The sequence below is a fragment of the Tricharina praecox genome (genome assembly GCF_024521635.1).
Source record: "Tricharina praecox strain CBS 144465 chromosome Unknown BZA05scaffold_1, whole genome shotgun sequence".
Lineage (NCBI taxonomy): Eukaryota > Fungi > Ascomycota > Pezizomycetes > Pezizales > Pyronemataceae > Tricharina > Tricharina praecox.
In genome coordinates, this window is record NW_026250403.1 from 256,769 (window position 1) to 277,577 (window position 20,809).

Genomic DNA, 20,809 nt, shown 5'->3' on the forward strand with positions numbered 1-20,809 from the left:
TAGTGCCCCACCCTCCCTCCCCCCCGCCAGGTCCATGGCCGCGCAAATTGAGCTGTTGGATTTTCCTCCCTTCTCACTTCCTCACTTCCGCCTCCTCCTCCCCAGTCCTCTAACTCTCTTGTTCTTTCTCGCGTTTACTCTACTATACACTCACTCACTCTCCGAGAGAGAGAGAGAGAGAGCATCGTTTCCCGACCATCCACCGACGGAATCCCAGGCTCCAGCGGGCAAGCAAGGAACGATGGCATGGGATCCCCCCACCGCTCGGCCAGTCTGTGGTCTCGGGACTGGGGGCACTGGGGGAGGGGGATGGGGAGCTAGGAAAGAAGCGACTGAATGGAGAATGGGTACTCTAGATACACTGTAGAGTACGACTTACGTCGGTAATTGTTCCTTTTTCTTTCTCTTTCTTTCTTTCTTTCTTTCTTTCTTTCTTTCTTTCTAGGCATTTGCTTGTTTGGGAAGGAGAGGTGAAGGAAGTGGAAGTGGAAGCGGCAGCGCGCTCTCGCCTGCCCGCTCGCGGCCATGAGTGCCATAACTATGAGGTCGGTACCGTGGCTAAGAAAGTAGAGCAAGTAAGTACTCTGCCTGTGTAGATACTTCATCACCATCACCATCGCAAGACCCCTGCACTCCCACTTCGACACGAGGTTGTCAGTGTGTCTCTGTGTCACACACACACACACACACACACACACACACACACACAGAGACACACAGAAACACGCCAGCAACCCGCAGCACTGGGTGGGATTTGGGTGGGAACAGTGGGAACATCGCCAGCGCCGGGGCCGGCGCCGGCATTCGTCGGCGTTGGGAAGGGAAGAGAAGGAGGGTGTGCAGTGAGCGCAGCCTCTCCCCAGGTCCCCACAGCGCCCCTGCAACTTGCAAGGCGCGTGCGGTCTGTACATAAATATGTGCGTAGGTAGGTTGTGGAGGTTGTGTAGCTGGCTGGCTGGCTATCGGTCCAGTCAGTCTGATCCGGGTCGCCTGCGGTCTGCGGCATGCGGACTCTTTCTTTGCCCTTCATCCCTCCCTCGCGAAAGAGCGAGTCGCTACATCACTGCACCATCACTGCACTTGAGTTTGCCGACGCGGAGTGCATTCTTCAGCTACGGCTGGAAGCTGGAGGCTGCAGTGTAGTGCAGTGCTGTGCAGTTCAAGTGTTTTTTCCCTCTCTTTTTCTTTTTTGGGGTTTACTTTTCTTTCACTTTTCTTTTCTTTTTACTTTTTTTTTTGGACTTCCTTCAGGCTTCATCCGATACGATGGGTTCTGTACTCTAGATACTCTACTCTACTCTATGTAGAGTAACAGTTCTTCCCGCAGCTGGATTGAGGGGAAGGAGGGACGGAGGAGTTCGGGATGGAAGGAATACTTTTTTACTCTATGTAGATGGGTGTATGTGTGAACAGAACCAGAACGGAAAGATATGAAAAACGTGTGAGGGGTGGATGGATGGATGATGCAGATTGGATCCAGATACAGGTCCTCGGGACGGTGGGCGGGGACGAGGGACCGGGAAGGTGAGGGAGGGGTGTGGCTCAGCTCAGTCGCACCGTCGTCGTCGCCAAGGAGAGAGAGAGAGAGAGAGAGGGATGGACGTCCTCTTCGAGAGAGAGAGAGAGAGAGAGAGAGAGAGAGAGAGAGAGAGAGAGAGAGAGAGAGAGAGCGAGCAAGCAGCTGCCTCACCCCACGCCGAGTCGACTCGTTTCGTAACCGGGTCCTAGGTATTTACATGGACGAGCCGTCTCCTTCTCCTCCTCCACTCCTCATCACCCTTCTTGGCAAGCCAGCCAGCAGGCAAACAAGTCGGTAAACAGATGCTCATTTCGTGCCCACCATCCGTTCCGTCACCGGCCTCCCACCTACCGTCCATACCACCTACCGTCGCGACTATTTCCGTACTCTACATCCTCTCCTCTACAGTGGAGCGGAAATTAAGCGCGCATGCGGTAGGTGTCGTCGCCAATCCAACCAAAACAAAAATAACAGCAAGTAAAAGTGGAAAAAAAACGTGTGTTCTTCTCGAAGAAGAAGAAGAAGAAGAAGAAGACGGCTGCGGCAGGGCAGAGCTTCGTTTGACCTGGAACTTGGAACCTAGAGCTTGGAACCCCCCACTCCCAACCAAAAGTCCAAAAGAAGAAACGAATTCCGGGCGGCTTCTCTCCGCGCTCCCATTGGGATCCAGACCGAGCTCCAGGATCCAGACCACAGACGCCAGACCGACTGACCGACTGGCTGACTGGCCCTAAATCCGAACCGAGACGTCACGCACCTACAGTTCTGGCTCTGGCTTCCCCTCTTTTCGCGAACCTTCACCGCTACATATGTAAGGTGGCTAGCTGTTGTAAAAGTTCTGGAGACTCGAGACTCGAGAGGCTCGGGGGTTAAGCGGCCTGCGTATGCATCTATGACTTGCGTACTCTATGTTTGACGCCTGCCCCACCAGTGACCAGCACCACCACTTCTCTATACGGGTACTTGGGTACGGTATGTGTGTATAAGTCTAAAAGCCATCCCAGCAACCAGCAATCAAGCAGACCATACCATAGCCCAAAGTTGAATGTTGGGCCCGGAAATACTTGCCCAACCCCCGTGCGCGAAATAATAAACATCTCCACCCCCACCCTCGTGTGTAAACATCTGACCAGTCCAACAAACAAACAAACAATAAACATCCCCACCCCTCCAAATCTCGCTAGAAACTACCATCCGTCAACATCCGTGGTCTGCTTGATGACCTCTAATATCGCGTGCTTCCCATCCGCACCGCTCCCCTCCTCGTTCTCCCCCTTCTCCTCATCCTCCTCATCCTCCTCATCCTCCTCCTCTTCCTCTTCCTCCTTTAGAACGCACCAAACTTGTTCGACCTTGCACCCTTAGCCCCCGCCTTGATTTGAAAGACGGCACCGTGATGTCCCGATCCCTCTGGCGTCTCCTCACCGTCGTCCACGCCCGCAGTGGTAACAAAGATTATATCCAAGTCCCTACCGCCGAAGGCAGGACAGGTGATCTTCCAAGCGGGCATAGTGACGTGCGCCAGCACCTCACCCTGCGGCGAGAGTTTCAGGATCCTGCTACCCTCGTGGACAGCAGTCCACAGGTTCCCGTCGGTGTCGATGGTGCAGCCGTCGAGAACACCGGGCTCGTCCGCGGCGAGCTGGAAGAATACCCGCCGGTTGCTGAGCGCCCCCGTGGGCGAGTCGTAGTCGTACGCGTAGATCCCCCGCGACGGAGAGTCCGTGAAGTACATCGTCTTGTCGTCCGGACTCCCTACGGTGGCCGTGATGGGAATGTCAGCCATCTTTTCACCCTGCTACGCTCTCTCCCATCTCCCCACCACCCCCTCCCCCCTCCCTCTAGGGGCTGGGCTATTCAGAGTGAGAGTGCGTGCACGAGTAGAGTAAGGAAAGCTGGGCTGGGGGTGTGTGTGATCAATCATTCGGGGGGTGGCTCATTTCTTACATCCCATTCCGTTCGGAATCGATACGTCCTCGATCATCCTGTGCAGCGTCATATCGGGGTCCAAGCGGAAGACACAACCTTTTTGTTTTTTTTGCATGCGCATCAGCCCAATTCTCCTCTCTCCTCTCCCCACTCCCCACCCCCCGTCCTCTCACCATCCGCCATTCTTCGTCCTTCGCCATCCTTAGTCCTCGTAGAGGGTCGGCACAAAGTTTCGGTTCGAAGCTAGCCGGACGGACCCGCGCTGGTTTTTTTTTGGTTTCTTTTACTGACCTTCTGCTTGTAGGTTCTTGACATGGAAGCTGGAGAGATGGAGAAAAAGCAAAAAAGAGCGTAGGCATATAGATTAGCTCGAGTCCGTCAATCGTAGGGGGTGGGCGGGGGGGTGGGGATCGGGGGAGGGGGGTGTGAGGAATAGCGACGGTCGCTTCCTTCCCGCCATCCCGCCCGCATCAGGCATACTCACTCGTTCATAGATCCGGCCCAGAAGCGGCCGCGGGAGTCGACGGCGCCATCATTGAACCTTAATCCCCAACATCAGCCTTTGATGTCTCACATGAAGGGACAACAACAATGGCAACGACAACGCACCTCATCCGCTCCGCCATCTCAGGCTCATCCTCGTACACCTTCTTGACATACGTCAACTCGCCGGTGTCCCTGCGCAGCGTGGCAAAGCCATACTTCGCGGCAACGATGTACTCGTCAGTGCGGCCATCGATGTCGGCCGTGATCCTACCACAACAATCCCAATATCAGTTCCCCATACTCAAGCGAGCGAGTGATCCCGCATGGACGCCGATCCCGAGAGTGACGACTGACCCAACACTATCCTCGAGCACAACGACCTTGTGCGAGGCCGGCCCCGCGGCGAGCGACACGCTGTGCACCTCCTTCCGGATGATGTCGACGAAGCGCAAAACGTCCGTGTCTTCCTCGTAGAAGGGACCTTCGCCGAGCGCGCAGGCGACCGGCAGGTACGGCGCCGTGATCGTGAGGGTTTCGATTTCCGGCATTGCGATGGACAGGGAGGGCGGGGGCGGGGTCAGTGTGAGGTGTCAGGTGATATGCTTGCTTGATTGCTTGCTGCTGGTCGGGATGGAGGGGATGAAGTCGTTGATGTCGTTGATGAATGTCCCGAGACCCGTGCAGTGTCCGTGGCCGTGTGCTGGTGATGGAGCTGTACCTATGCAAGCAGGTAAGTAGCCTGTAGCCTGTAGATAGTGACGCAAAGTACGGTCTGTATGCACCTATGTGTATGTGACTGTCCTAGTTAGACTAGTTAGGTAGATCAGATCAAAAACGCAAACACAACCGGACGATCGCTAACGTAGTTACGCAGTTGAAAAAAAACACCAACGCAGGTACCATGGCAGACCTTAAGTATCGACCGTAAGTACTATAATGAATGTGACGAACGAAAAAAAAAACCCTATCTATTACAATTCCCTCCCTTTCTCGACAGAATTCTATATTTTGCACTCTAAAATCATCTTCCGTCGTCGTGTACACACTGTATGTGCTCTATGTACGTGGTGGTGGCCGTGGTGGTGCTGAGGTAGTGCTGCTGCTGCTGCTATGGTGGGGCTTCCCTGTACGTACATACGTGCGGCGTGGCGGCGGGCGCGGAAGAACTTTAGCCCCCACTACTCCCCAGCGGGAATGTCATCCGTGAAGTGAAGCCAGACTTTTGTTCCGATAATGATAGGCGGCCCGCATTGCCGGGGGGATTAGCCTGCTTCATGGATGGAGGCATGAGCACGGGTGAAGCATAGTGGTGGAACATGGGTTTCTCTGTTGCATGGTCTATCACTCTCCGGCAAGGTTGGGGATATCATCATGGTATCTTTACAGCTAAAAGTCGCTCAGGCAATCAGGTTCAATGTCCTTGTTTTCTCTCATGGTACAATCCTGCTTTGTCGACAAGGCTGGACAAGACCCACCAACTACCGATCAACCAATGTCGTGGCGAGAGCCCATGATCCAGCAAACCCACCCCCACTCTCGCCTCGACGAAACCTCTTACCGTTTAAAGCATGTTTCCAAGGTTGACTGCAGGGGAACTCTGTCAGAATGCACGACCACAAGCTAGCCGCTGACCGGTAGGGAGCACTTACCATGGACGGCTTTTGAATGAGTGTAATTAGCCAAAGCATACTCTCCGCACTCCCTTCCGATACCAGACTGTTTCACACCACTACGGATGATTAGCGAAGCGTACAGAAAAGCGGGGCCTAATTGAAATACCCGAAAGGCACGGCGAAGTGTGAATCGTTCGAACTGCAGGTACTCGATCAGTTTGGGGGTTGCGTCGCTGCAGGCCGGAACGATATATATACCTGTTGATCCACACCATTCCGGCTTCGATCTTTTGGGCGACCACATGAGCTCTGGTGATATCCTTGGTGAATACGGCAGCACCGAGACCATAGGTAGTATTATTGGCACGCTTGATAGCTTCTGCTTGCGTCTTGAATTTGTCGATGCAGACGAAGGGTCCAAAGACTTCGTCCTTGCTGATGGTGTGATCATCCTGGGGATTCCCGTCAGTGCTAAGGGTGGGCATGCAGATCGTGGGGAGAATCCCACCTTGACATCCTTGAAGATGGTTGGAGCCACAAAGTTGCCGCCGGGCGTGGATCCACCGAGAACGAGCTCAGCTCCCTCCTCCTTTCCTTTCTTGACGTACGACATGACTCTCTCGTGTTGCAGCTTGGAAACTTGAGGGCCGTGAGAGGTATCGTCGTCAAAAGGATCTCCCACAATCGAGGTCGTCGTGGTGTAGTCGACAAGCTTCTTGATGAACTCGTCGTAGACGCTCTCCTGCACCAGAATCCTCGAAGTGGCACAGCAGACCTGTCCGGAATTGCTCATAATTCCGATGTGTGCCCACTTGACGGCCTGTTCGATGTCAGCATCCTCAAAGATGAGCAGAGGGCTCTTGCCGCCCGTCTCGATCGTGATGTTCTTGAGGTTGACGGAGGCTGCCTTCATGATTGCTATTGTCTCTCAGCGCGGGGTATTTCTCATTATCCGTTTCTGAGGTAAGCAACTAACCACGACCAGTGAGTGTCGACCCGGTGAATGCAATCTTGTCGATGTCTTCATGGGATGCAATGGCAGCTCCGGCTGTCTTTCCGTATCCGGAGAGAATATTGACCACACCAGGTGGAAATCCAGCCTCCTTGATGAGCGTTCCGAGGAAAAGAGCCGAGAGAGGTGACTGCTCTGCGGACTTGAGGACAACAGTATTTCCGGTGGCCAACGCTGGGCCGAGTTTCCAGGCAGCCATCTACGCGCAGGCATTAGGTACTCATGCACAGGCAAATTCAGCGAGCGACGCACCATTACTGCAGAGTTAAGATCAGATTATGCACACAATGCTGCTGGGGGGCTACGGGGGGGACACATACGAGGGTAGTTCCATGGGATAACTGGATCGTGGAGTGGTCAGCATATATCATTAATGGTTCCCAGAGATCCGGGACGTACTCTGTCCACTGTGCCACCATTCGAGGATCAGTACATTTATAGCGAGGAGCAAGCAAGGATACTCACCAAACACCAATGGGCTGCTGTAGGACGTATACAAGCTTCTGCGGGCCAATATCGATCGTCTTGCCTGGAAGCCGGTTAGGAAACCAGGAATAACTCCAAGGGACAACTAGGTGCACCATTGATCTTGTCCGCCCATCCAGCGTAATATCTGTCTTGGTTCAGCAGCCTGCATGATGCCTGGATACAGGTAATCCTACCTCAGCGAGCTGATAGTCTCGGATAGATCCTCAGCCTTTGTCACCGAGAGAGGTTTGCCCATGTCCCACGTGTCCAGAGTAGCCAGAATGTCGAGATTCTTCTCGACAAGGTCGGCAAGTTTGAACATGAGCGCACCTCGGGCCGCAGTCGCTGCACATCGTCAATCCAGCTCGATCGAAGGGGGCCACCACCGTGCAGCGAACCAAGGTCGGACCATTCGGGGTTTTGGAAGGCAGCACGTGCAGCCTTGACGGCTTCACCGACGTCCGTGGAGTCAGCCGCGTACACGCTGGTTATCTCCTTGTCGTCACTGGAGGCGCGATCGTCAGCTCGATGTATCATCGACTCGACATCGATCCTCACTCACATCGGACTCGTCGAGCTGAGCGTCTCTCCAGACTTGGATTTGACGAATTCGTTATTGATGAAGAGACCTGGGACATCCGTAAGCTTCAACTCGGACAGACATCATCAGTGTCTCGGCAAGCTCTCACCCAACGGCTGAGTCCACTTGAGGCCATTGGGGGCAGTGAGTTCGGTGAAGAGGGGCAATTCCTGCTTTGACATCTTGTTCTGCGAGCTGTACGTTGGAGTAGTAGTCGCGAGTTTCCGTACACGGGGGTAAAGAGCAAGGGAAAGGGAAATGCGGGGCAGAATCGAGCGAGGTGAAGATGATGTGAATGGTTTGCCAGCAACGCGGGAAGCGGAGCAAAGGGATGATGATGATGCTTGGCCGTGACGACGGAGCAACCGGCTTATCAACCTCATGGTGCTGCAAGTGCCCGTTTCCGGAGTAACACCAAATGCGAATCGGTTACCTAGCTACGTCAAGGACTGGGCAAAAGCTGTTTCCCTCTGGCTACCTGCTTGTTTTGCTCTTCTTGGGGGGTGCTGATCAGCCGGAGTATGTAACTACACTAAACTGGCTGTCAGACAAATTGCCGTCGCGTCGGGTACGCGCGGGATCTGTTCACGAATCACGAGGATAGGTAAGTAGGACCGTAGGTACCTGTTCACGTAGAGGTGGATTCTGCACTGGAAGAAGCCGCAGGTACCCGGGGCAGAAGGTCGGTATCCAGAGGTTCTTGGCACGGTATGTACTTGACTAAGAACTTATGTTTACAAGGTGCTGCGATGGACGGGGTGCGGATATCTAAGCGTCAAATGGAAGCGCAGCGGTTGGCTGCGGGGGATTTTCCGCGGGGCCGGAGCGAGGGCGGGGAGGGGCGGTGGGGGACGGTGGGGGGCGCGGCATGTGATGTCGGCGGCGGCGAGCGATAAGTCGCTTATCTCCACATGATTTTTCCGATGGATGGATCCTTGCAAGCCCCCGCATGCACAATTCCGCCATCGGATCAACAAGTCGGGATATCGAACTCCAAAGTCCAGACACTTGGGATCTTGACGCTGTCCTCTGGTGTGGATTAACCATGTATTCTATGTACTCTATGTGCCTACGTGACTACCGTATGTCGTACCTCGAGCGAGGAGATGGTTGGCTGTATTGTTCTTCGGCAAGACTATTTTTACATATATGATACGGCGGCTGAAACTGCCACCAACCACGACCAGGCGAACCACGTCCAGTAGAGTACTCTTCATACTAGTAGCAGGGACAGTGTTCGTTCGCAATGGCCTGTTTCCTGAGACGAATGGTCAAAGTCCTTCAGTTTCCGGCAGGTATGTAGCTGAACACTCAGGTAGGTCGAGTACATACTCTGTGCAGCGCATCGCATCGAGTGGCCCAGCCCTCATTGCGAAGGGTGGTGATGGTGCTCGACCGACCCACAGTTTTTGCGCCGTCCACGCGGAGTATGGTCCGCATTCTCGAGGTCAATCCGAAATGGACCTTTTTCCCGCTCCGGGAAGCGGGCGGTTTCTTATCTGTGGGAGGTTGGTTGGTGACTCCCACTGACTGCATCCGATCGAAGTTCAACATGACCAGACCGGTCTCACCGAGGACACGATTGGAGAGTCGGGAAGAAGTCTGAAGGGGACAGCGGATCGACTGGCCCGTTCAAGTAACTATTCTACGGTAGGTACTACACTCAACGGGTTCACTTCAGATGTCATCCGTAGTGTGGCCGGAAGGCCCAATGTTGACTGGCGTATGTAGGTACATAGACCACATACCAACAACTGCTGATGGAACGCCTGATGGATCTCACGATCCTCACCCGGTTGCTGGTCTCAGGGAGGGATTAACTAACTAACTCTGAGAGAGGCTCGATCTAACTACCGTATCGTGATGAGAAACATCCGATTGGTGATCTCTCTCCGTTAGTTTTTTTTCCTTTCGTGTTGGGTCCGCAGCCCAAAGGGATTGAATAATGGTGGCACCAAAACCACATCATCGACCACAAGTCAAGTCCCGAAAGTCAGTCCTACCTCTCATCTGCCGCTTGGGCATCAAACTCACCTTTTTTCTTCTTTTCAGTAGGTCGGTCATTAATTCCGGGTGCTGCTTCAGCCGGTGACCCTCGCGGCGAGAGTCGAGACCACAGCCTCTTCCACGAGTTAACCAAGTCATGCCCCAAGTCCAAGTTCCAACAGTCACAGCTCACTACAGCAGACTCCAGAGACATCAGTGACAAACAGACAGTTAGCTTCCTATCGCGACCAACATCCACAGTCGGTTGTGGCCGTGGTCAACCGACATTTCAGAAACTCGAGCCGGCGATCGATAACATCGCATTCGGGGTTTTGGACGTCTATAGGGCATTAGTCAACTATGAGCTCGGAAGGATCGCTACCTACTATTAGTAGGTACATACCTATCTACCATGTAGGTATGTACATCATTGGGTGAGGGGGTCGGTGAGGGGGCGTCGTCGATTGTGGCGAGTCCGCAGCCCGCTCATGCCCGCCCGGAAACACTCGAGCTCACTCGCCGCCACTCGCCGCCACCACCGCGGCACCGCCTCGCGACTCGTGACCACACACAAACTGAATGGTAACTATGGTACAGCACGGAGGACAGAGGATAGTTACTGGACACTGGATAGCACTGTTGTAGGTACCAGAGGGAGCGATACCTACCCAGGCCCCCCATCGGGCTACGGTATTAACTATCATTTCGAATTCACGGACCAAAGGACTCCCGGTGCCTAAGAGGTAGGACACTATAACTGGTACTAGTTATGAGCAAACTCCACCGAGAACACCCCAGTTCTGGACCGTAAAAGGCAGGCGGGCGGTCACAGGCGGTCACAGGCGGGCACCTGGCGCCTCCGAACACAGCAAGCCAGCAGATTCCATCGTCACCTTTTAATTCATCATTCCCTTCTCGATCTTGCTAATAAAACCACTAGGTATTTGACTACCCAGGTAGGTGGCATCCAGCACTGTCCTTCAAACCTATCCCCATCCCCCTTCTACCTTCACAATGCGCACCAAAATGCACGGCAACGTACAGGATCCTCTGCAGTAACTAGGTGGTTAGTTAGCGACGCTCTCCCCTGCAGGAACTCCCACGGGTTGCGTGAGGGATCAACAACAGGTCAGTTAGTTATTACTAGTAGCATGTAGCTTATCTGACCATATGTGCATAGAACTATGCATGCATACTGACACTCTGCTTACCCAACAGCCCGGATTCCGTGAGCCACAGCGGATATGCTACCCAGATGAAAGCAAGCGGGATCGTTCGGTGTTCTCTCCCCCTCCTCCTTTCCCCGCCCCCGGGATCGGAAACTGCCCTGATCTGTTTGATTTCGCTGTAGATATTAGTTAGAGCTGAACGAGCAATGCTGGACCTTCTCCATCTCGTCTAGACGCGGGTGGAGGGTCGTGACGGCAACTTCATGGTGGAGCCTGTCGTGGGGTAGTTGGATGAGGGCCGAGCGTCGAGAAGAGTGTGCACGGGGCGAAGGGTCACGATGGGTGGTGATTAGGGCCTGGAGTTGAGGAGCGGCTGGTCTTGAAGAGCTGAACGGATGCGTTGAGTGGGAGATGCAGTTGGGTCGTGGCGGTGAGAGGTGGTTAGGAGATGAAGCCATGAGGGGGCCTGTGCTGGATTCCTCTACGAGCTTGGGAGAGTCTCCTAGTAGGTATGTAGATACCTAGTAGATATTGTGACAGCGGTGAGCGACTCCACTACGAAAAGAGATGCAGATTTTAGTCGATACCTAGTACACCGACCATCTTCAGAGAAGTCCTCTTTCCATATCATGGTAGATAGAGTACCCGGTGTCTTCCGGCTTCGGGAGGCAAAGCTCATCCATGGTCTCGGAAAAGTCAGCTCGGAACAATATCATCAGAGCAGGGCGGCCAACCATCGGTTCGGCACCTCGTCCTTGATACAAAACGGGAATACATGATCGTTCTAACTAGTTAGCTCACACAGGGCCCCCGGGATACACCCTATTGTAGGGCACCGCAGTCTCCATTCAGTCCCCGGACGGGACCACGTCGTTGGTGACCCCCAAAAGACCGTAATCCGGATGAACTAGAGGGGTATCGACCCACCTCCGCCTGCTTTGGGGACGGGACTCCCGATAGCATGGTAGAGTCACCTCACGATGCCGCACGCTGAGAGGGTGGATCGATGCCGTTTCTTCTGTTCTGTTCGGCGGGGTGGGTGGGGGTCGGAGTCGGCCACGCGGCGGACTGTCGGGGCTCGCAATAATTCCCCCCCTCCACACACACACACACTTCCGTCCATAGCGCGCCGGTACGTTTTAGTGACAGCACCGCGAAGCCACAGTATCGGTGCATGGTACATAGCGAGACTGCGGCTCGGCGTCCCCGATTCGGATTGCCTACCCACCGTCGGTGCATGGTCCCGAGGTTGAGGCTGGCTAGTCAGTGGTGTCCGGTGGTTCTGCGAGGGCTCTTTACCAATGCCTCTCCAGGCCTGACGAGAAAGGAAGCGCACACAGATGAGAGAGAGGAAATGGGGGGTTGGCCGTCTATTCGATAGATGATCGAACAAGAAGAAGAAAAAGAAGAAGAGGAAGAAGAAGACGACCCCGCTATGCCCGCCAACGTTGATGGCCACTATTAACCACATTCGTTTTCTCCCGCCGATAGCTCCTCTATCGCTACGTCACAGTTGTGTCCGGCGGATTCGACGGTGCAGGTAGTTGACTGGAGTTGGCGGCTAGTTAGCAGGCTCGCACAAGGCAATCAATGCTCGAGTGATGGCGTGTGGTTGTGCTATGTACAATACGCCCCGTCAACTCCGCGGGAATCTTTTTGAAGACTGGTAATTTGCGCTGGCCGGTGGCCACCTTGGTAGTATGTACCAGGAACAGCCAATAAGCCGTACCTCACAAATATTACGAATTATAAGCGCAAGGTGAGGCCCCACTTACCCTTAAACCCAGTACGGTCATGAACCTAGAGGAGAATACCTGGCAGAGTCTATTGAATCGCGTGCTGCCGGCTGGTTAATGCCAGATGACAAGATGAGTGTGGTGAGGATTCTGGGCGGGCGGTTGGCGCTGACTCGGTCCTACTTGCAGTTGCATAAAAATTGATCACGGCTACTATTGTATTTCCAACCAGGTCCCGTAATGCCAATTTATTCCAGGTTTGAATTAGTACCTATACCTATCCCGATTCAAGCTTACGGGTTGACATTGTTCTTCATCCGATCGGTCATCATGACTACATACCATGAAGTCTTCCTGGCCTCTGAAGCAAATCCAGCAGGCTTCAATCATCCCCCACCACCGCCTTGATACTTTCCCCGATCACCATAGCTATCGAACCAGTTGCGCAGGTTGGAGCTTGTTGGAAGGACTCGTGGTTGTTATCACTAGAACGATCGAGATGGAGCAATGATATATTATGATATGGTCTAGGAGCTACAGCTACAAGAAAGAGAGAGAGAGAGAGAGTGTGTGTGTGTGTGTGTGTGTGTGAGTGTGTGAGAGTGAGTGAGAGAAAGAAAACCGAACTTCGACCCGCTACCGCCACCGGTCCTCTAAACGGCTAGTGGATTACTCACTCACAGGAACACACTCGTTCCCCCAGAGCTGATCGAGGAGAGCTGGGCGAAGAGCAATATATAGGGAACCGGTATCGAGCTCGCGGCCAGCGGTCGGTGATAGCCGGGTGGAAAAGGATATGTAATTCGCCATGAGCTACTTGAAGAAAAGTGCGTCGCCACAGCCTGGCAAACCCAAAAGCCAGGACGCGTAATGTGGGAGAAGATATGACACGCAATGGCCATTCGCAATGGGCATACGCAATGTGGGAAGAGGAGGCTCGAGGATTGGAAGACAGGTGTCGTTCTGTATAGCACTGTATCTCTTGTTTTTGTTGTATATAAACTACCCATGTTGTCCGCTCTTTTCATATCTCTACCAAGCAGACAGTCAATTCAATCACTTGTTCTCCGCTTCTCTCTCTCTACCAAACCTTCCGTCCGTACGATCGAACTTCCGCATAGCCCAAACTACAGGTTATGAGCCCGGGCCTGCAATAAGACAACAAAAGTCCGCCGAATCGATTCACCCCACCAATCCGCAACCATGCCAAACACCGACAAGACCTCTGCCCACAGCTCGCTACAGATTAAAAACCCATCGAAACTCCTTGGACAGTATAACTATCTCATCTGGGCCAGAACTTGGAAAGTTGCGTTTAGGGCCTGTCAATGGTGGGATATCTTCAACGGCAATATCGTACGACCGACGAATATCAAGGCTGGTAAAACACTCGCGCCCACCGAGCCCGCCGAGGCAACCTCCGGTACCGACACCCACGCAGTCGAAGTTTCAGCTAAGGAATGGGACTTGATAAACGACCAAGCGCTCCACTTGCTTCATACAGCAGTCGATAGCACCATCCTGCACAACATCTCGATAGCTGAAACTGCCGCGGAAGCATGGCCAGCGCTTAAGAACCTCTACGACCACGAAACAGCTACCTCGATAACCCTCCTCAAGGCAGTGCTTGACAACAAGCTCAAAGAAGGCGGCTTTATACAAAACCATCTTGAAAACTTCAGTAGCAACTGGAACCGACTCCTAAACCGCTGCCTCTCAGCCACCGACGAACTCCCTAGCCCAATGCCTCCAGACTTTGACGTCATCAGACCACACAAAGACCGCATTCTTGCTCACATCGCTACTGGCTTCGATGGAGAACATCGTCGATAACCTCCACACCAAGACGGAGCTCACATACGATGACGTCCATGCCAAACTACTGGACCTGCACGCAAACCACTTGTCCGGGAGACCAGCTAAGTAAAAGGCGACAACAACGCACAATTTCGTGGTTGTGAGTTGCAACGCTTGCTTTCGATGGTTGTTGGAGTTCGCTGACGGCTCGCTGTAGCTACCTATACGAGGTGGCGGCTGCTGAGTGACATTGCCATGTACCTACTCCGCTTCGGTTGTAGAGACAGCGACTGACTTCTGCTTTTGGGAACCCCAACTGATGCTGGCTTTCCCTAGCTGAGTGACATATCCGGAGAATGGCCTTCGGTCGTCAAGGTTGCTACCGCAGGAGGAATTGGAGTAGCAAATCAGTCTCGATGGCTCGGTCTTTCCGGTTCGGCGAGGGTAATGCAATTCCCAGTCGGAGGTGCCGCGTAAATAGCGAAGTAGGTACTCTCTTTTCTGCTTTCCCAAAAGCAGAAGTTAGTCGCTGTCTCTACAACCGAAGCGGAGTAGGTACATGGCAATGTCACTCAGCAGCCGCCACCTCGTATGGCTACCAAGATTATGAGATTAGTGCTGAATGAGCCATGTTGACCCTTAGTTACATCGTTCATAGACGTGGATCGAGGGCTTCCAATTCTTAGCGGAACATATGTAGTGTGGAGCTCATCGAGAGCCGTTTCGTCCAGGCAGTGGATGCACACTGTACATACGAAGTGTCTTGAATGGGTATAATCTGTATGATGGCGGAAATGAAGGAGGATGGATGATTGAGACATCCCTACCTATCTATTGGGGTCGTGAAAAATGACAGGTCTTAGTGACGTGTGAGATAACGCAGTAGATTTTCTCGTTGAAGGCCTTCGAGCTTGAGAGAATATTGGTATTATGAATTCGAAGGTGGGAACGATATGCCCGGCGGGGATTGTGAGATGCGGGATTCGGGTCGATAACAGGCGGGGAGCGTATCGTATATTTCCAATGCAGCTGCACCCGTGGAAGTAACTCTTCAAGGCAAGGCCCTTCGTATCCGTGTTGCGGCGGTATTTTCAGACTTCAAGTTGGCCACTTTCGGAATGTATCTTCCAGTACGTTCGATAAGCTTGCCCTCCGACAACATCCTCGGTGGACACGTCTTTCACTAGGTACCTACCGGCTGCGTGGTTGAACTGGCCTTCTCGACGAGTGCGGTAAACGGTACATACACAGTTATCGTAGGGAGCTCTGGCAAAAGCAACATCATCTCGTGAAGCTATGATATAGATTTCACAACGATCTGAACGTCCTCCTCCACAGTCTATCGATCACGACACTTGCTTGCGACTAAACCTTTTTTTTCCTCGATTGGGGGCATACTTACTCACCAACACCGTATTGTTTGCTTCGGATTCATGGTGCGCTGTACCTGCTCTATGCAGGTAGATCCACCGTGTTTTCGGGAGCCCATTGTTCAATCTCCCGACTTCTTCGCCCATCACACCGCCATATGTACAGGCAACCTCTTGGGCAGGAATGGCCATCCCTGCCGGACGAAAAGAAACAGAGACTCCAGGACTTCCGAATCTGAGTCATTGGGCTTTATGTGTGCAATTGTGATACCTGCAGTCTTTGGATTTCGGTAAATGTTTTGCAGAGCATAGTAGTCACTCGACACTCTTTGATATGATTGGTAGTGGGATAACACACTAACCTGTACCAGTATTCTTGTCTTGAGGCTGGAGTCTGGACGCAGTCACGTGTCGGGACACACAGACTCACTCGTCGCCAAGATCATCGAGTTCGAATAGCTCTTCAAAAGAACATACGGCTAGTTATCGTTCTATCTAGTTATGTCCAGCTGTTTTTATGGTCGTGAAACCAAGATGAATAGCTTTTATTTCTATTTTCTACTGGACAGGGAGAGAAAGGGCAATCAGTTGCTACGAGCACAAGCATGTGATTGCGAAGTTCCACTGAATACGGCCACAGGGCGATCTGCACTTGCGAAATTGCGACGGCGACAAAGAAAAGCAGTTTGTACATCCAAGAGAAGTCCCCTGAAGATCCATCTTACCCATGATCCTCAACGGACATCCACCTCGTTTTCTGCGAGGCATGGAGCCTGCACGCATTCCTACATTCAACTTGCACGTGCGCTTATCGAGTGATTTACTAGGATGCACTCATTACTTAGTCACTAGCGCCTACGAAAAAGACCCTTGCGCGTTGGACGTCATGAAGCGGCTGTGCAAGCCCTCATCACCTACAAAATATTGCGCCGCCGCCGAGACCTGTGCCTGCAAACATCGCGCACTTCCCCTCCTGCTTCCCCCGTTCTCCACATCAACCACCGCACAACTTCCATAAGATGGTCAAAGAAACAGAATACTACGATTCCCTGGGAGTCAAGCCTGGAGCCACCGAGCTCGAGATCAAGAAGGCTTATCGTAAGCTCGCTATCCAGCACCATCCCGATAAGAATCCGGGCGACGAGAGTGCACATGCCAAATTCCAGTCGGTACGTGATCGCTGCAAATCCTGTCCTGCTGCCTGCTGTTCGACGCGACTTTGGAGATCGTCGCTGGAGATCCCATTCTCTCTCTCTCTTTGTTCTTGTGGCTGACACAAGCTTGTTCCCCGCGTTGTCGCTACATAGATTAGTGAAGCCTACCAAGTACTCAGCAACGAAGACCTGCGCAAGCAGTATGATCTGTATGGCAAGGCCCGGGCCGTCCCGGACTCTGGCTTCGGTAAGCATGATCTACAGTTCGGATCGACGCGCGCAGTGTGGGGGAGGGGGGCATGACAGCACTGACGATTTTTGACGCGCAGAGGACCCCTCGGAGTTTTTCGGCATGATTTTCGGCGGAGAGGCGTTTGTCGACCTGTGGGTATCCTATGCGATCGCGGTACTGCCACCGGACAACTGACAAGCGGTGTAGGATCGGAGAAATCTCTCTGATGAAGGACCTCACGAAAACGATGGAAATCATGAAGGAGGTCGAGGAAGAGGAGGAAGCCGCCGAGAAGGAAGCCGACAGCCCACAGATCCACGGTACCGCTGATGGGAAAGCACCGGTAGCGGGCGAGGGAGCGGGAACGCCCGCTGCGCCTGGCGCGACCGCCGCCTCCGCCCCCGCCGCCGCCCCCGAGATGCCGCCTAGACCGCAATCCGCGACAACATCAGCCGCTGCCTCCGCTGCTCCGTTAAACACCCCATCCCGCTCTGAGTCTTCTACGCCTCACCCTAGACCCCCAGCAAATCAGTTTTTGTTGACCGACAGATCGGACGAGGACGTACGACAGGAGGCCGAGATGACGGAGCGGGAGAGGGAGCTGAAAGGGAAGGAAAAGAGGAAGGGCGGACTGAGTAAGGAACAGCGTGACGAGTTGGCCGCCTACGAGGCAGAGCGTAAGAAGGTCCGCCAGGATCGTGTGGACACCTTGACCAGAAAGCTTGTTGACCGCATCTCCGTCTGGACTGAAACCGACAAGGGCAAGGAGACAACCTATGCTTTTAACGAGAAGACGAGGTATGAGGTTGAGAACCTCAAGATGGAGAGCTTTGGCCTCGACATCCTTCATGGTGGGTCCAAATCTCCATGCTCTTGCAGTACGACAGTGTCCTAATAGTGCGTTATAGCTATTGGTAGTGTCTATATCATGAAGGGCGCTTCGTTCATCAAGTCCCAGAAGTTCTTGGGTATCGGCGGTTTCTTTAGCCGGCTGAAGGACAAGGGTACTCTGGTGAAGGAGACGTGGGGCACCATCTCAACTGCCATAGATGCTCAGATGACTATGGAAGAAATGGCCAAACTCGAGGAGAAGGGTGGCGACGAATGGACCGACGAGAAGAAGGCCGAGTACGAGCGCAAAGTGACTGGAAAGATTCTCGCTGCCGCATGGAGAGGGAGCAAGTTCGAGATACAGAGTGTCCTACGGTAAGGCTCGATCCCGAACATATTAACCTGTTCACGCCGTGGGAGGGAGTGCTGATGCGGTTTTCCCAGGGATGTGTGCGATCGGGTCCTCTACGACAAGACTGTCCCGCTGCCCAAACGAGTGGAGAGAGCGCACGCCTTGATAATGGTCGGCACTATATTCAAGAATGTAAGTGCACCCCCACCCCCCACATGGGTTTCAGGTTCGGGGAATCTTACAACCATACTCTAGGCCGAGCGCGATCCAGACGACGAGTTCGCGGAGGGAGCCTTCGAGCAGTTGGTTGCTGAGGCCGCCAGAAAAGACGATAAGAAGGACCACAAGAAGGAAGCGAAGAAGGAGCACAAGAAAAAGGGCAAGGACGACGAATCTTGGGAGGAAGTAAAGATGCCTACTGGTAGTCGTGCGTAGAATCCGGATGCATGTGACATGTGTGCCTACGGGTAGAGTTTTTTCTGTTGCGATTCGTTGTGGCTTTTTTTTTCCTATTTTAATACTCCTTACCTTTTACCGTGCCGTTTGGTGTCATTTGTGTTGAAGGTCACCCTACTCCGGCGGGGAGGGGGAATATGGGTCGGTTTTCTTGCTTTCTTTCTTTTTCGTCCTGTATGCAGTGGCTCTTTTGCTTTTGCTGAGCATGTATGTCTCCCTTGGTCGATTCGATAGAACTGAGTGTTTTTTTTTGCGAGTTCACCGTGCATGTACTGTATACGTTCCATCAGCAGATGGGGTTTTGCCGGAAGCAAGCAATCAGACGGTGAACATGGAATACCCAGGTACGGAGTGTGGAACATCATAGCATGGGCGAGCGTGAATGGTGAGAGAGAGCCACGAAGAGTGTGAGCCTCGCTTGGCGTATCTAGCCCACGAACCACACCTTATCTGTATCTGTATCTGTGGATGGCTGTCGCTTTTTCTGCACGTGCCTGTTGTCGAAGGTTGCCAGCCAGATTCCACCGTAGATTTTGCAGATCAGGCCCCAGGGGAATCCATGGCTGGACGGTCACAGCGGGTCACTCAGTATGAAGGGGGGAAGGGGGTGGCGTGGTGGTGGGGCGCCTGGTGGGGGAAGGAGGCCTTCCTTATTTGGGCGCGCGGGAAGATCATCTGTCTGCGGCGTGCGCCCCACGCATGGGAGCCGCGGGAGGTGGCCGGATAGATCACGAGTCCGTGAGATCATGAGTTGTATATCACAGGACCGCGAACTAAATGTGAGTTTGTGACGCGTTGACGCCACTGCCTGCCTATTAGGCGGCTGACCGTACTCTATATATAAGAGCCGCTGTCGTTCTGCTTGACTCCATGTATAAAGTTTGGGCGTGGCCCCACCTGGTTCGCTAGACACTGGATAGGCGTTGGTCAGCCTTATACCTAGTATCTCGGCAGTCAGAGCTTCCTTCTCTTCAACATCCATTGACCATCGCAGCCCCTCACCAGTGTCTCCACCACCACCGCCGCCACCGCCTCCAATAACGATAACAAGATCCCACCAGAGCGCGCGCGGGCGGGGAGAGCGACAGCGACAGCGGTTCTTCACGACTATCAGTGGCCTCTGCAGCTGCTATACACTCGATCTACTATATACTCTGCTCTACTCTTCTCCACCAATTCTTCTTCTCCTTCTCTAGAGTACTCTACCGTAGCGGACCCTCGTCCCATCTGCTATCTGCTATCTGCTATCTGCTATCCGCTATTATCCATTCGTTCGTTCGTTTCCCCACAGAACAACCGGGACAAAAGAAGAGGAGAAGCCGAGGGAAAGATCGGATTGGTATTGTTCCTGGCAGGCAGGTTCAAGGTCCTGCCTCTTCTACCCCACCATTACATACACCTACCAAGGACTACATATTGCAACTTGCAAGTGGCTTTTGTCTCACACACCAGTGACACCACGCACACACGCCGCACACGCACACACGCCGCACACACACTGCGCACGCCCCCACTACTACCACCGACAGCGAGCGAGGAACACCGTTTTTTTCTGCCGCCGCCAAAAAAATACACTTGAAGATTGTGGGAAAGAAAGGGTCGTTCTGTGTGTGGAGTGGAGAAAAAGAAGAAGAAGAAGAAGAGGAAAAAGAAGGGGATGATGAGCCTCGCAATGATGCAGAGACAGCAATCACATGTTCGGTTGCCTTGCCCTCTTCGCTGAGTTGTGTTGTGTCGTGTCGTCGTGACGGGGAAGGAGAGAAAGACACACAAGATATCGTGCTTGGAGCAAGCACAACACAACGCTGACTCGTCGGCGTGTCAGCACTCGTCAACGTTATTCACGTCTCCCACTACTACTTCCACTTCCACTACTACTTCCACTTCCACTACTACTTCCACTACCACTACTACTGCTACCACTACTACTGCTACCACTACTAGCCCTACCGCAACATACTTGGTCTCGACGTCCTCCGCCAGAACAACCGAGCCAGCAACTACAATGGAAGCAGCAAAGGAAGTTCCCCCGACTACTCCTACTACAGGCGCTGTCGAATATCCACCTTCCCCAACACCATCCATTTCTCCCCTTCCTACCATGACAGCGAATTCACAA

The 20,809-nt window shown here is 53.3% G+C and overlaps 4 protein-coding genes across 4 annotated transcripts; 1 reads left to right on the plus strand and 3 right to left on the minus strand.

The window, feature by feature from the left end:
* Positions 1–6: 6 nt before the first annotated feature.
* BZA05DRAFT_1671 (uncharacterized protein) lies at positions 7–1,145 on the minus strand. The gene has a single exon (XM_051479157.1). It carries the CDS (start codon positions 909–911, stop codon positions 318–320), a length of 594 nt encoding a protein of 197 aa, XP_051343987.1. The 5' UTR covers positions 912–1,145; the 3' UTR covers positions 7–317.
* Positions 1,146–2,383: 1,238 nt separating this feature from the next.
* BZA05DRAFT_381024 (putative calcium homeostasis protein Regucalcin) lies at positions 2,384–4,801 on the minus strand. Its single transcript, XM_051481955.1, has 7 exons — positions 4,717–4,801; positions 4,289–4,652; positions 4,058–4,201; positions 3,933–3,989; positions 3,740–3,768; positions 3,467–3,544; positions 2,384–3,274 (listed from the first exon to the last, which is right to left on the minus strand). The coding sequence occupies exons 2-7, from the start codon at positions 4,480–4,482 to the stop codon at positions 2,847–2,849; spliced, it is 930 nt and encodes a 309-aa protein (XP_051343988.1). The 5' UTR covers positions 4,483–4,652; positions 4,717–4,801; the 3' UTR covers positions 2,384–2,846.
* Positions 4,802–5,253: 452 nt separating this feature from the next.
* Positions 5,254–8,465, minus strand: BZA05DRAFT_381044 (retinal dehydrogenase). The gene is made up of 15 exons (XM_051481956.1): positions 7,717–8,465; positions 7,590–7,656; positions 7,426–7,532; positions 7,222–7,372; positions 7,141–7,172; positions 7,025–7,088; positions 6,959–6,966; positions 6,880–6,900; positions 6,835–6,838; positions 6,524–6,759; positions 6,056–6,465; positions 5,806–5,999; positions 5,714–5,746; positions 5,584–5,663; positions 5,254–5,518 (listed from the first exon to the last, which is right to left on the minus strand). Exons 1-15 carry the CDS (start codon positions 7,988–7,990, stop codon positions 5,496–5,498), a joined length of 1,704 nt encoding a protein of 567 aa, XP_051343989.1. The 5' UTR covers positions 7,991–8,465; the 3' UTR covers positions 5,254–5,495.
* An 8,033-nt stretch (positions 8,466–16,498) lies between these two features.
* BZA05DRAFT_381047 (X-domain of DnaJ-containing-domain-containing protein) lies at positions 16,499–19,116 on the plus strand. The gene is made up of 7 exons (XM_051481957.1): positions 16,499–16,834; positions 16,973–17,066; positions 17,149–17,203; positions 17,259–17,902; positions 17,960–18,257; positions 18,327–18,426; positions 18,490–19,116. The coding sequence occupies exons 1-7, from the start codon at positions 16,685–16,687 to the stop codon at positions 18,667–18,669; spliced, it is 1,521 nt and encodes a 506-aa protein (XP_051343990.1). The 5' UTR covers positions 16,499–16,684; the 3' UTR covers positions 18,670–19,116.
* Positions 19,117–20,809: the final 1,693 nt, after the last annotated feature.